The 15,060-nt window shown below is 27.7% G+C and overlaps 1 protein-coding gene across 1 annotated transcript in view; it reads right to left on the reverse strand.

Moving 5' to 3' along the window:
- Window positions 1–15,060, reverse strand: part of Rbp6 (RNA-binding protein 6) — a 177,370-nt gene that overhangs the window by 34,417 nt on the left and 127,893 nt on the right. The window contains exons 4-5 of the mRNA XM_011502163.1: window positions 6,460–6,542; window positions 4,895–4,979 (exon numbers count right to left, since the gene is read on the reverse strand). Of these exons, the coding sequence (XP_011500465.1) occupies window positions 4,895–4,979; window positions 6,460–6,542 (168 nt within the window). The remainder of the gene's footprint in view (window positions 1–4,894; window positions 4,980–6,459; window positions 6,543–15,060) is intronic.

Genomic DNA, 15,060 nt, shown 5'->3' on the forward strand with positions numbered 1-15,060 from the left:
ACTTATTTCTAAAGCTAACGGTTTTTATATTAAATTATTTTTTTCAAAGTCTATGGTTTACTTTCTAGAATTTCAATAATATTTAGGAACGTATTACTTCTTACGTAAATAAATTATTTTTCTCTAACTAATTGGATCCTAGATCGCCTAAAATTGTTGTTATACTTAATTAAAACTATTTTATTCATGTACTCGTTGTATATTTGGAGTAATAGTTCATTATTTAATAGCAGATTTTACTGAAAATAAGTGCTAATTACATAATTTAAAAAACTACATGTTTAGTAGAAAAAGACTATCGAATTATTAATTAAATACAATTTTTATATCTATTATTTCTATACTAAGTGTTATTTAACTTTAGTTAAAAGCTACATATAAAGTAATTTCTGCTGAACAGTTTCAAAAGATAAAGTTAATATGACTATCCATCTATACGAAAATATGCCAAATAAGCTTTATGGTGACAAATCGATAGAATCATTTTCTACTAACACAAATCTATTTAATAAAGACAGAAATTATTAAATAATTCTTAAAAATAATAAATTTTACAAAATTTGAAATTGCGTTATTACAATTTATTGTTAAATAATTTTTGTTCTTTTCATACGAATAACAAATTTAATAATAAATTCACCTATTATTTATTATATCTTAGCAAACATTCATAATTCTGAATTAGTTAAATAAAGATATTTTAGAACTATCATACTTGAAATAAGTTTTCGTTAGTTTTTGTATTATTCTACTGTAATAAATGTGTACATGTAAATGTGTAAATAAAAATACCTAAGCTGAATGTTTCGATATATAAGAATTAATATAACAAAAAGTATTAAGAATACGTAATAATAATATTTTATAAAATATAGCGCTTTAACGTGTAATATCAAATACTATATTATTTTATTAGACAGTTGTAAAAGAGTATATTGCCGTTATCTAGAAGGAATTCATTATTTTCGTTTATAAGTACTATATATGTATATATTATATAAATAATTATACGAAGTTAAAATCTTTTTAACTGGAAATCTGTCTATATACATGTACATATGTGTGTATATAGATGTAACACATCCATTGATTTTGATGGCCTTACTTGTATACTTATACCAATATATATTTTAATACTGCTCGTCATTAATGCATTGTCGATATATTTATTTGTTATATTTATTTGTATATATTTATTTGTTGGCATTATGAAATTTCATGAAGTTATATCCATAGAATATTAGCGAAAAATATGTCAATAGACATGGCGAGTTGGTCTAATTTCGCACTACTCCTCGCCGCCACCCGCCATTGTTGCCGCTCGCCTCATTATTGTTTTAACATTTAAGCACAATTTTTATCTTGTGTGCGTGTGAAAAAAATTTGAGCTCGTTGCTTTCCTTCTTGTTATTTTATAACAACGATCCTTTCTAATATTATTTTTCCCATTATTTATAATTCTGCATAATGGATATTTGCTTCTTGTATTAGATCGTTTTGCGCATACGTAAATTTTGTGCGACTTTGACACAATATTTGTGCAATTGGGTAATTATTCGATTAATCATATGATATCTAAAAAAATTTAATAACTATTTGTCATAGATATTTATATTTTTTGAAAAGGAAAACAAGATTTTCATTAAATAAATAAAATAATCATTTCAACCACGCTTTTCACCGATAATCCCAATCAATATTGTATATGTATGCATATCGATATCTTGATACCGATTAAGAAGGTACAATGGAAGAAATGAAGAACAAAATAGAATTAATGCATAAGTTTTGTGCTAGGGGTTCATTAAAAATATTTGTCTCTTATAATATCTGTCTGTTTATGTGAAATAAGCTATTAGCTCAGAATTAATAAATTTATCATATATTCAATATATTCGGTATATTTCAATTTTTGTTGATTCCTCTATGTTGTACTTTTACATTTTATGTCTAAACTCTCGTATGTGGATTTTAAAGAAACTTTTATGAAAATATATGTAACGTAAGCATATGCTAGACATCGACTTTACGTAAATACAAAATCCAAATATTTATTAAGGGTTAGATCAATATAATTATCAAAAAGTTGATACAGTTTTCATTTGATATTGTTGGTAATATTTTATGAAAGTAATGTTCATTTGGAATTTAATATCGATTATATTTGTACCATAGTTTTGATTTTACATTATCATCTCTGGATATTAGCAAATATTCCAATAACCTTCAGTTCGTATATAAATAATTTAATTCATCTGTTTAAATTTTAAACTTTAGCAAATAATTATAGATAAACAATAATACTAAATATTTATGGACTGCATTTTCTGTTTATTTTATTTTCGAACTTCGACGTCGAGCTTTTACTTTATTGAACACTTTATTACTTTTGTATTCACAAATCTAAATACTAAAAATCTCCTACCAGTCTTTGATTTTGTTTCCATCATATCGCGATATATTTGCCATCTAATTTTTTCAATTAACTATCAAAATGAGGCCCCATCGGTAACTACTATATTAAACTAACATCTATCTAATGTTACGAATCTATCAAATATTTTATTACAATGATCCATTTTATTTTTATAAATTTCTGTCACTAAAATCACAGTTTCTGAATCGGATACGTCGAGCAGTCTTTATTTAAAGCATGATTTAAAATTTTCTTAAATTCCCGTTTTTAATGTAAGCATCTAATTACATTATGATTGCACTTTTAGATATGTCAGTCGTAGATGATGTAACAATCGTTATCGTAAAGATTTTATTTATTATAGAATTTTCTAGGTTAATCTAATATTCTTTTTGATAAATTTAACTGTTTATTCTTTAATATTGAAGTTATTGGCACATTTTTCATAAGAAACCGTTTCTTTGAATCTCTATCTAATATCTAATTATTTTACTAAATGCCATAAGTTTATCCAATCAAAATTTTAAATTATATATAAAATATGTTTCATTTAATCAGACATCTTTTTAAAATTAAATATGTTCATATTCCTATTGTTATTAATGTTAAGGTTTTTTTTTTAAAGTATAATATTTTAGTATAAAATATTTATAATGAATGATTCAAGTAAAATTTTAATTAGTGAGTAACTGTCTACTAAGCCAAGTACGTCAGTTTAAGTGATATTAATAATTTTATAAGTTATTGAGTTTCGTAACTTTGGTATAATATTTAAGACATTCTGTCTTATTTTCAGACACTTAAATGTTAATTCCCAATATTAATACATTATCACGTTCATAAAATAAAAATAGTAACTTCATAAAAAACTTAAAATAATATATTTAATTATCACTTTATAATTTCTTCTAACTAATTTTTGGAAGTTTTCATTCTATTTGATTTTCTTTACGTATTAATACAATATATTTTTAATTACTTTTATATAGTATAATAACTTGTAACATTAAAGTAGCTAATTAGATAAAAAAATTAAGACTTTTAAATATTTCTCTATTTTACAAGATTTTTGTTTAAATCGTCTTAAACTGTTAATTATATTCTCTGCAAACATTACCTTAATCTTAATCGAATAGAGAAAATATGTTAATTTAATTAATAAAGCAATCAAATTACTAATTGGTATTAAATTTATGTAATACTTTTTCCAAATTAAAAAATATTGAATTGGCTAGCTGGATTTATAGAAAAGAAACATTAAAAGATACTATCTTTTTTCTATTAGACCGGAAATTTATAGAACGGAAAGCTTTGCAATAAGATTGACGGTATAGATTACTCTTTAATTATTCAACACTTATATTTAACAAATAAAGTCAATTACCTGAAGTTATCAATTTCTTATTTCATTCTTGAACAATTTGACACAAAAATATTTTATGAAGTTATATTATAGTAGCCATTCAATAAAAATGAACATATTTATACTACTATCTACATACATTTTCTAAAACAATAGTTAATTATTATTTAATATTGATTAAATTATTTGCATTAATAATTTTGTAAGAACCTATTTTTTAAACATTATCGCATTTCTTCGAAAAGAGTTGGAAAAGAAATGACCACGTGTTGTCATAAAAATCTAAACCTTAGCGGTTTCTACTATAGTTCCATGTCATGTAATCACTGTATTTAAATGATAGAAAATACATTAGTAAAGATAATCTTCTACACAGTACGTGAACGAAGGCTCAATGTAACAATAAGAATAATAGAGAATATAAATGACAAATAATTGACAGGCCCAGCGGCAACGTGTCGTGCAATTAACCGATACTGTGTTATCAGAGAGGGATCACTGGGGCCTCGAGAGGGGCGTGATTATCGTCGTTGGTCATAGCCCAATAGTGGGGGCTAAGGGGTGATAGACAGTGCCCATATCGAGGCCCTGGACCCCAAGGAGGTCGCTCATTGAGTAGCTGAGGCTCGCAGCCCTGGAGGCGGCGGCAACGGCCGCGGCCCCCGGGTGAGTCCTGTAGTTCGCAGCCGCCGCGGCCGCCGCCAGGGCCCGTTTCACGTCGTAGACTGCTTGGGCGGCGGCGGCGGCTGTGGGCCCATTGGCGGCTGCGGCGGCTGCGGCGGCCGCGGCGTATTGGTAGCTCGCGGCGGCGGCAGCGGCGGCCGCGGCGGCGGAGGCCGAGGTGGCCGGGGGCGGCTGGGTGCCGCTCACAAGACTCGGGGCGAGGAGGGCGTGAGCGGCGGTGGCGGCGGCAGCGGCGGCCGCGGCCCCAGGATGGTGGTGTTGTTGTTGGTGGTGGTGGTGGTGGTGGTGGTGGGAGGCGGAGGCAGCGGCGGCAGCGTGGGCCGCGTGGGCCGCGGCCGCCACCGCCGCCGTCGGGGGCAGGGGGTACGGCGCATAGCGGTAGGTCGCGGTGGCGCTGGCTGTGGGGGGCTGAGCGACCATCACCAACTCACCGTAAGCACCTCGACCGGCTGCCCGCGTCTTTGCAAGGTTAGCTGGTAGCATCACTTCCTTCGGCTGGGCTTTCTTGCACTCAACCTGAAACAGAATTAAATAGAACCCGCGTTTTTTTTTTTTAAGTTATGATTGATTCGCTATTTTTAAAGGGGCAGATTCGACAATTTTTTCGCGACTTTAATTAATGATAAAGTTACCATGCAGGGCATTAAACAGAAGGTTGAGCCTATAATGTGACTTTAAAAGAACTTATATTTAGTGTTAAATTCTCATAGCTTCTAATAATATTCTTGTTTAATTAAATAGCAACATCTATTTATATGTATACGAATATAATTTATTTGATTTATATTAAAGAACGGTTTATTATGATTTATTTTTAAAGTTATCTTTGTAATTTCAAAAAGTGCGTTACTACTTTCAAAGTAATCTTAAAAATTATACGAAATTTTATATTTTCAACTACTCAAATTTACACTGAAAGCTCAAAAAAATACTAGGTGATAAATAGGATAAAATTATTTATTGAATTAATTTCGAATCCATTTTTGAATTTTGACTATAATGCTTTTTTTTCTTTTTAATATTTGACTAATTAATACGAAAACTAAGGGTTTACTAAATATCATAAGGCCCTTAAATATATTGTAAGGAAAATGTATTGTATATATATATATATATATATATATATTATTTAGACAAATTAATTGCCAAGTAAAATTTGATTATAGATTTAATAAGGAAAATAATAGTGACATTATTAGATATATTAGATTTTTTATTATATTCTCAGACATCCATTATTAATGTAAACATATTATATAAACAAAATTGATGAATACATACATCTGCATTGATAAATACATGCATGGATTTTGAAGCTACGAATATATTAGGACAATAATTTTCCTGATTAATGCATTACTTGATAAGCTCGTTAATTTAAATTAGATGTGCCTAACTTATTGTATTATATTATCTGATAATTATAATAAATTCGATGTTTGACACTATATTCCAATGATTATTAGTAATTACAATAGTTTAAGACACTCGTTTTTTTAATATCATTCGTGAATTAGAAATTAAATATTTTTTTTCATTAACTGTCTTCAAATAAGCCATATTACGGATAATATTTAACAAATAGTGGAAATAAGATAGTTGCTTAAAAGAAAAATTTAGAGAAATTTAATCATTATTTTGGTAAAACCTATCCATTGAATTATAATATGAGGTGTAGAACACGAGAATCCTATATTTAAAATGTAAATACGGTCTTCCAATAATTTTATCATTCAATTTACAAATATAAATAAAATTCGATAGGAGTAGCTCTAGGTATTAGTACTCAGCGTTGATTATCTTACGTTATTCTGACCCGAGCACGCATAAGCGTTAAATGTACGTCGTATATGGTAAATGTAAATAACTGTACAGGATCGAATGTTCGCACTATTATGGCAGAGTTCAATTATGCTAGAAATTAATTCGGTCTGTCATGTTTTACTCACGGCAAGAACAAATGTCATCGTATTTTAACAAATGCGTGTGCACTCACCATTTTGTTGTTGATCTCATGAAAATGGATTTCGCACACTTTGTCAACGACATCTTCACTTTGAAACGTGACGAAGCCGAAACCTGAAACAAAGAAGAAGCGATGTTTGAGAACTGGTCTGCCGGGAAGTTAGGTCATTAACGTTAAGGAGAATATGAATAACGATGTACTAGAAAACCTATCTAAATATTAGGTATTATTTATATTGCATATGATAGGTGTACATTTTAACTTTTTTTTTTTTTAATAATTGAATATAGATATTACATAATTGATATTGCAAGAACAAAATCGAATTCATTAATAAATCTATGTTCAGACACTTCTTTACTTTTTAATAAACAGGATTATTTTATTTAATTTGCGACTATTCAATGCTACATCTACATAAAATAATATCCCTTTTGTAAAAGATTATACAAGGCATCGAAAAATGTTAAAGGTTTTCAATTTATAAAAATTAATTTATAAAGTACAATTAATAAATAAGTAAATGTACTTAGCAGCGAATAGGAAAACTTATCATTTACGTAGTTTGAACAATAGAAAATCATTTATTTCTACTCAAATGAATCATCTGCACGTGTATAATAATTATTATAATGCAATTATAAAATCTTGAAAAGTGTATTAGGCAAAAATGCACCAGACTTTTTCGAGGTCTACGCCATTTTATAAAAGCATCTTCCGAGAGGTACAAGAGGCACTTGGTCCCAAGTTAATCAAGAATCAAGGGTTATTAAAAACTTTTCATTACTTTTTCGGGATGATTTTAATCTCATTCGCCATGGCTTCTGAGCCTCGGTCGTAATTTACTGCTTTCCTTCTCTCTCGTTCTCTGTCTTCTTTGCTTCCGCCTATATAGTTATCTAACTCCCTAGAGTTATGAATCCACGGTCACGATGAGGCCTAAGATAACAGCGAGAGTTAGTACCAGCGCCGCTGAAATGGCGCTCGAGGTTGTAGGACGTATGGCGTCGACTTGCGACGTAATTAAGTGCAGCGACCGGAGAAACTGTTCTACTGGTCGCTCATATAACTGTCATAATGTCTCATGAGTAATGGAAGCTTTTTTGCGTTCACATTTGGTACGAATGAATACAACAGAATTTAAATATTGCAGATTTGTGGCTACTTTCCGTGTACTTCTGTATTATAGTGAAATTCACATTCAGCCAATACGATTGATAATTTGAATTAACGAACAACCGAGTACTTGTGGAAAAAAGATCTGCTAACGTAAGAAAATCATAAATAATTCATTAAATGAGGATGCTTTAAACTTTTCCCGACGATTTTCAAGTTGTATAAGTAAAATCAGCATCTGTGAATCATGAATCATAAATTTGTAGGATCATTTGAACCAAGTACCATTTCTCCCATCTAAATATTTTATTTATTGTAATGAAATGTAATAAAAAATGGTCGAATAATTTCATAATGTGTGTGTGTGTGTGTGTGTGTGAGAGAGAGAGAGAGAGAGAGAGAGAGAGAGAGAGAGAGAGATATGGAATAAATTTAATATTTATAAAAATGTATTATTGAAATATTGACTATTTACTGCATATTTCCTAATATAATTTCGAGTTTATAGTGATCTATAAGAATAAAATTGCTATAGTGCTTTATTAAAAATTACTTTTCATTTTAATAAAAAATCTTTTAAATTTTATTACAATTAATTATTTTTAAATTATTTTATATCATGATTTTAAATGTTTCATCAATTAATTAATTAATTTTAACTATTCTAAACAACGAATATATAATAATGATGAACCATATAAATGAAAAATACTTTTACATTTTTAATTCATGAAAATTCAATTTTTTTAATTTTTCTTTTTCTTGCATGAATTTATCATATGAAAATATATACAATATATATCTGAATGTTGTAGCTATGATAATTAGACAATTTATTATTCAAAGTTTTAATTAAATGACGCTTCCTTCATTTTCGTACACCATCAACTCTATGCTATATTTAACACTGTAAATTATAAATTAGGTATATTTTAAAAAATTCAAAAGATTAATGCAAGATTAGATAAGGTTCACGAATATAATATATAATAAATATCAGTCCTATATCGACTTATCGGTTTTAATATATATTATTTTGGAATTAATATATAATAGAAAATAATATTGGAGAGGTAAAAATTAAAAAATTTTTATTTCAATTTTGTTTGTTTTGACAGTGAACATGAGAATGTCACTGGATTGTTCTTACCTAATATAAGAAGCCTTAGATAGCGATTAAAGGAATTTATATATATTTGAATTTACTTCAAGACGTCCGTTCGGAGAAGAATAGGATGCCATAAATAGGACTTACTTCATTTATGTAATTTATAGTACTCTCTGCAAGTGAAGGTAATTCGACAAAAGTAGGAGGGAGATGGTTAGAGTGCACGCAGTGTTGCAGCTATTCTCTCGTTACCGCTCTTAACAAGAATGGGGTGATGAGAGGAAGTGGAGAGACTAGGGAGATGTTCCGGCACTGATGCAAAATTAAACTAGTTACTACCGTGGCCTGTTAAACACGCACTCCTAGTTCTGTCGAGGGTTTCCTTAACTCACTCGCTCTTGCGTTCCGTAGTATGGAGAATTATACTTTACACATGGACGTACCAATTATTTGCTTGTTTCTCATGGATAAAAAGATTTCAGTTAATATTTATTTTAGAATATGATTTCTATATTACCTTTAAATATTGAGCAGTCGCAGTTACTCTTTTTATGCCAAGAATTCATAAAGAATTTAATGATACTCTTTAATAATACAGACGATTAATAATAATAGTTACTTACAAAGACATTTCACTAAACCATAATAATCCTATAGATATTATATTATCGTTGAGAGTAATCGTAGATAAGTAAATAGCGCGTTTTATACTTATTAAGATATTCATAACCATATTGTTTATTTAACCTACGTTGCATTAATAACGCGCACTACTGTATATATTATATTTGTAAAGAATATACGTAATGAAAAAAAAATTATATAATTAACGCAGTGATTCTCCATATTATTATTTTTATACTATACACTTTAAGTATTAAAATATTTTTAATATCAATCAAGAAATATTACAAAGGAAAATAAAATTATAAAACTCCTTCCAGTTAGTTTATATTATATATATTCGATATTATAATTTTTAGCTTGCCGAAATTATTTTTATAGATTAATCTATAGATATTTTAATATTAATTTAATTAATTTAAATAGTGTTGTATTAATTTATTGATATAGAAAATAAAAATTAAGTGTTCAGTATTTCATAATTATAACCTGATTTTATTCAGAGACTAATTAGTAATTACATATATATATATATATATACATATATATTTATTTATAAATTCTTATATTTCTATTAATGGAAAATTTAAAAAAATTTCTATGCAATGATTAAGAAACAGTGGTTGTAAAAGGTTGTTATGCATTTAGAATTTAAAAATATTTGTTCGGAAATAATAAGAAATAAGAAAAAATAAATGATTATCAATGTACTCGAAGCATAGAATACAAAAATCAAAATAATCGGGTAAAAATTTTTAATATTTTTCAGAATCACTGGATGAATTAAAATATTATGTTATTCATTCGATTATATAGTTTCAATTTACAATTTATAAGCAAAAGCGTTTTTCTTTTGTGATAATTTACAGTTTTTTAATATTTGATATTAATTATTATAATTTATAATAATTAATTTATATATTTATCAAATTTTATATATATTTAATGATTTATCTTTAAATAATTTCTTTACATATTCCTAATGGATTCTTAAGTAAATAACGTTTAAACTATTGTTTGCAACGAATTTGATTAATCTAAAATAACATTTCAATTTTAATGTGCATTGAATAATATATAGTACTTGAAATTTTTTTAATAAAATGCATTGCTATGGTAAAAATTTTTTTTCCATAATATTAATTACCATGCGCTGCTGAAATATTTGCTCATTTTTTACTTCTATTACAAGAAATTTTTGCTATAATGCCATCATCAAAAACATAATATATTTTTAATAGTTGTATTTACATAATATGAGAAATTTTTATGAAATTAATATATAGTTTTGCATTATATTATTCTCACACGTCCTTGAACTATATATGTATCTCTATATGTAAAGTCTTGTAATCTAGTCCATCTACACTAACATAGAAATAAAAGGAATAACGATGAAGAGATAAATGTGATCTGGCAGCTTAGGATTTGATCAGAGCGGTATGGCTTTCTGATATTGAGTGGGTAGAAAGAAACCTTTTTAATCTAAATATGTAAGGATTGTCGAGATCACCAACAAAGTAATCACAAAATTCTTGCACCGAAAAAATAAAAAAGAAGCTTGAAGAATTTTAAAAAGCAGTTCCCTTTCTATTCTCTTTTTGCATAAGCTATTTATATTACCATTTTTACTGTATTACCTAGCGGTTAATAGTAAATAAGCCTGTGTGTTATCAATACTCTATTTCAATGACATTGCTTTTTTCGCCATTGTAGTAATTTCTTATCAGGATGAAACAAGAACAATCTACATTTTATCTTCAATCCACCCTTCTTTAGGTCAAGAAAAACTAAATGCACTTGAATCAGCGCTTCTTAGTGTAACTAGCGGATTTACCCATCGGATATACATCGTTCTGATAGGATTCTGTAGGCACCGCAAGACTCTAAGCGCTTTATGCCTAACTTTTAGGCATAAATTTTGAACATTTAAACTAAAACTTTCAATTTATCTCTTTCATTAATGAACAACTAAATTATTAATTAATGATTAAAATAATTTTTTATTTCATCAATATTAATGTAATAAGCGGTAGCATATATTAAATACTATATAATAATTGAAAGTAACAAAATTAAAAGTTATAAAAATTTTATAAATAACTGCATTAGTTTTACTTAATGTTGTTCAGCTCATATTCTGTAAAATTGGATAAAAGTGCAAGTAATGAAAAAGTTGTTGAACTGTATTATGATGATGGCTATAGTATACGGGAATCTTAATAAATTTCAGAAGCGTGTAAGCGACCCTTCGTTCGAATTTTCATAAGGGAGTATATATTCACTTTCATGTCGGAAGTTCTTCTATTCGGCCATTATGGATTGTTGGACGGAAGGCGTTATTTTCACACTGCAAACTCAAGAAGAAAACTGCGAATTCAGCGTCCTCTGTTTCATCCCCCCCCCCCGCCGCGGCACCTACTCTGTCGTCCAACACCACCACTCATTCTTACTCTTTCTCTCTCTTCTCTTAATTTCGTCTTGGCTTTTATTTCTAACATCTCTTTTTATTGAATTTGAACATTGAACGATAGATATCCTCATTGACAATAAGAAAAAATAACGAAAATTTTCTGTACTTTAGAGTGTGCAAGACGCTCGTCTTTTAAGTTTTGGAATAGGTACCCTCAAATGCCTATTAATGGATTTCTAAAAAAAGGCTTTTCAATTCAAAAGCTTAAACGACCGAAGTTGTAACACGCGCAACAAAAAATAAAGGTAAAAAATGAGTCATGGATAGTTTAAATGAAGGGCATTAATTTTCACGTTTTTATAAATTTATAGTACTGATAGTGGACAATTTCATCCTCAAAATATCATTTTAAACAATAATCTAAAGAATTTTGAAAGTACATTATAATGATAATTAAAAGAAAGCAATCTAATGTTAAAGTGAATTTTCATTAAATTCTATATGTAGGAAAAATTACTATCAGATGCGAAATTATAAATATAAGATATCGAATAATAAATCAAATAGGATGATTATAATAATATTTTATTCGATTAGAATTTTAAATATATATATATATATTTTAGGAAATTTCTTTATTTTACTTTCTTTCGTACCAAAAAAAAAATTTGACGATGGCTAATAAGGATTCATATACATGTGGCAGTACATTTTGAATATTTAAGAATAAAAATAGTTATATTACAATATAATTTAAAAGAAGGCTAATACTCTAAAATATCATTTAATTTCCTGAATAATATATTAACGAAAAATAGATATCACACAATGTTAAATTAAAATAATAATACCTCAATATCCAAGGTTATTTGATTTAATTATTGAAATCTAAATTTATTTATTTTAAAATTATTAAGTTTCATAATGTATAATTTAATTTTTTCGTTCTAAATAATAATAACTGAAATATTTCGCATCTTAAAAATGTTCTTCTCAGTTTCCAATAAAGTAGTTAAATTTTCGTTATTCTTATAAAAACTAATATCAAAATGCAAATACAAAACATTCGTAGGCAGGGTTGTTAAATTTTCTGTATAATTCAAATGTTTATTCGAATTGAAGCTTCGAATTTAATTGCAAGATCTGAATTATACTAAATTAATAATTTTTTTTCTTATTTAATTCATACATAATTTGTGGTTATATCGTATAAACCTAATACAATAATTATTTAAAAGAAATATTATACTGCACTAGAACGAAAGGCATTATTATTATATTAAAAATTCCTTCATTTATATGAAATTTACCTTGTATTACATAATTGTCAAAAAATAAGATTAATGTTAGTATTACAAAAAATTGATATTCTTTATTTATTGTAATTAATGTCGAATTTTTGTATTAGATAAATATCAATTTCGTGTAAAATTTATTTTAATAAAAATTAATATCAATAAATCAATATTCTAATAATTGACGTGTTGTATATTCATTTTTTTTATTAATAATGATAAATGTGCGAACATCCATTTTGATGAAATCTTTTTAAAGTATGAACTAAATAAGACCCGTAATGCAATCTTGTAAAGTAAAATCGTTCGATCAGACCTTGTCAGACAGTACATTCGAATTTTTTATTAAAATCTAATAGGTAGATGTATATTTTTACTTTTGAGATTTATTTTGTGATTTGCATATCAATTTTTTCAGTTTATTATGTATAACTAATATTATTACTAAAAGCAATAGCGCGGCCATCATTAAAAATTTCATGAAATATTAGTTTACTTTGTTTCAAGTGAAGAGAAAGATACATATTATTGGAAATAAATAATTTTACCATCTTTCTTCTATGCGTAGTTAATTATAATGAAAAAATCATTGGTCTCTTTGAATATGTCACAAAAGCGTATTTTCACAAAGTGCCTCTTCATCTAAAAACTGTATATAGTACTACTAATAACAGGATTTGTCTATGCAAACACACACGCATCAGTCTTGTAATATATATGCGCGCGTATGTGAGTGTAGATATGTTTGTGTGTACGTATGCAGCATAAATAAATATGTACATAAATACAATGTTGTTCTAAATGCATTATTGTAACTATTTGCGTACATTCAGGTTTCACAATTGGAACTCGTAGAAACGTTCTAACATTTAAAAGCAAAATAGTAGTCCAATGGAATTTATGAACTGCATTAATGCGACAGGCTTCTTCAAAAATTAACAATATATATACATAGTTTGCGTTTTCAAGCTTAGAAATTGATATACAAATTTATTTTGAATGATTTACATTTTTTCTGTGCCGAGATATATGAAGATAAGCATGTGACAGATATTAAATCTATAATGGAATAACACGAAAATTAATTCTAAATATATAATATATAATATATTATATATTATATTATATATATAATATATAATATAATACACAAGTGTAAGAATAAATAAAATATTATTTTTTAAGTATTTTTGAGTAAAAATTTGATGGAGAATTAATATTAGTAGCATTACTTATATTATATTACAATTACTATATAATATATAACTGTACAAACGCTATATTCTAGTATGAAGTCAAAAAAGAATAACAATTTTGAACATTTCTATATTCACCATTTTAAATAATTAAATATTAAAATACTAATTCCATTTTTCAATCACTTAATTAAAATATAAGAATATTTGTGTTGTAATAGTTCATAAAGATATGGATATATAATATGTATCCAAGAAAGCAATGACAAAATAGTTTAATATAGGAACACGCATATTGAGTCAAAACATTATTTGAAATAATGAAATCCAAAATGAAGAAGGTACGCAAGTGAAGTAGGGTAAAGAAAAAGAACTCAGAATAAGAATAAAAAAAAGAGTAGAATGAAAGCCAGTGGGATAGTTTCAAGTTCCGTTTCGCTTGAGAATACTACCGGATTACTGACGAAACTGAGTCAGCGCAGGCCGCGCTTTCACGAGATAATGCGGGAAAAGCTCAGCTTACTCTTCTCGGTAATTCCTCGTTAAATATCGCTTCATAATGCTAAAGAGAGAGAAAGAGAGATAAAAACGCGAGAGGATAAGATAGAGCGGGTGTTTAGGGGGGAGAAGACAGCAATTCATGCACGCATGAACGTTCTTTTCTTGTTAAAATATACGTTGACCTTCTAATTATGAATCCTTTTTTCATTTTGAATATTATCTGTCTTTTTGATATAATATTTGACTATATATTATTTGTATATTTATTTAGATATATTTGTTTATAATATTTTTATTTATTAATTAACCGTTGATTTCTTCTCTTTCAGTTTATTTATCCATTTCTCTCTCTCTCTCTCTCTCTCTCTCTCTCTCTCT

Source organism: Ceratosolen solmsi, unplaced genomic scaffold (genome assembly GCF_000503995.2).
Source record: "Ceratosolen solmsi marchali unplaced genomic scaffold, CerSol_1.0 scaffold31, whole genome shotgun sequence".
In the NCBI taxonomy this organism is placed as follows: domain Eukaryota; kingdom Metazoa; phylum Arthropoda; class Insecta; order Hymenoptera; family Agaonidae; genus Ceratosolen; species Ceratosolen solmsi.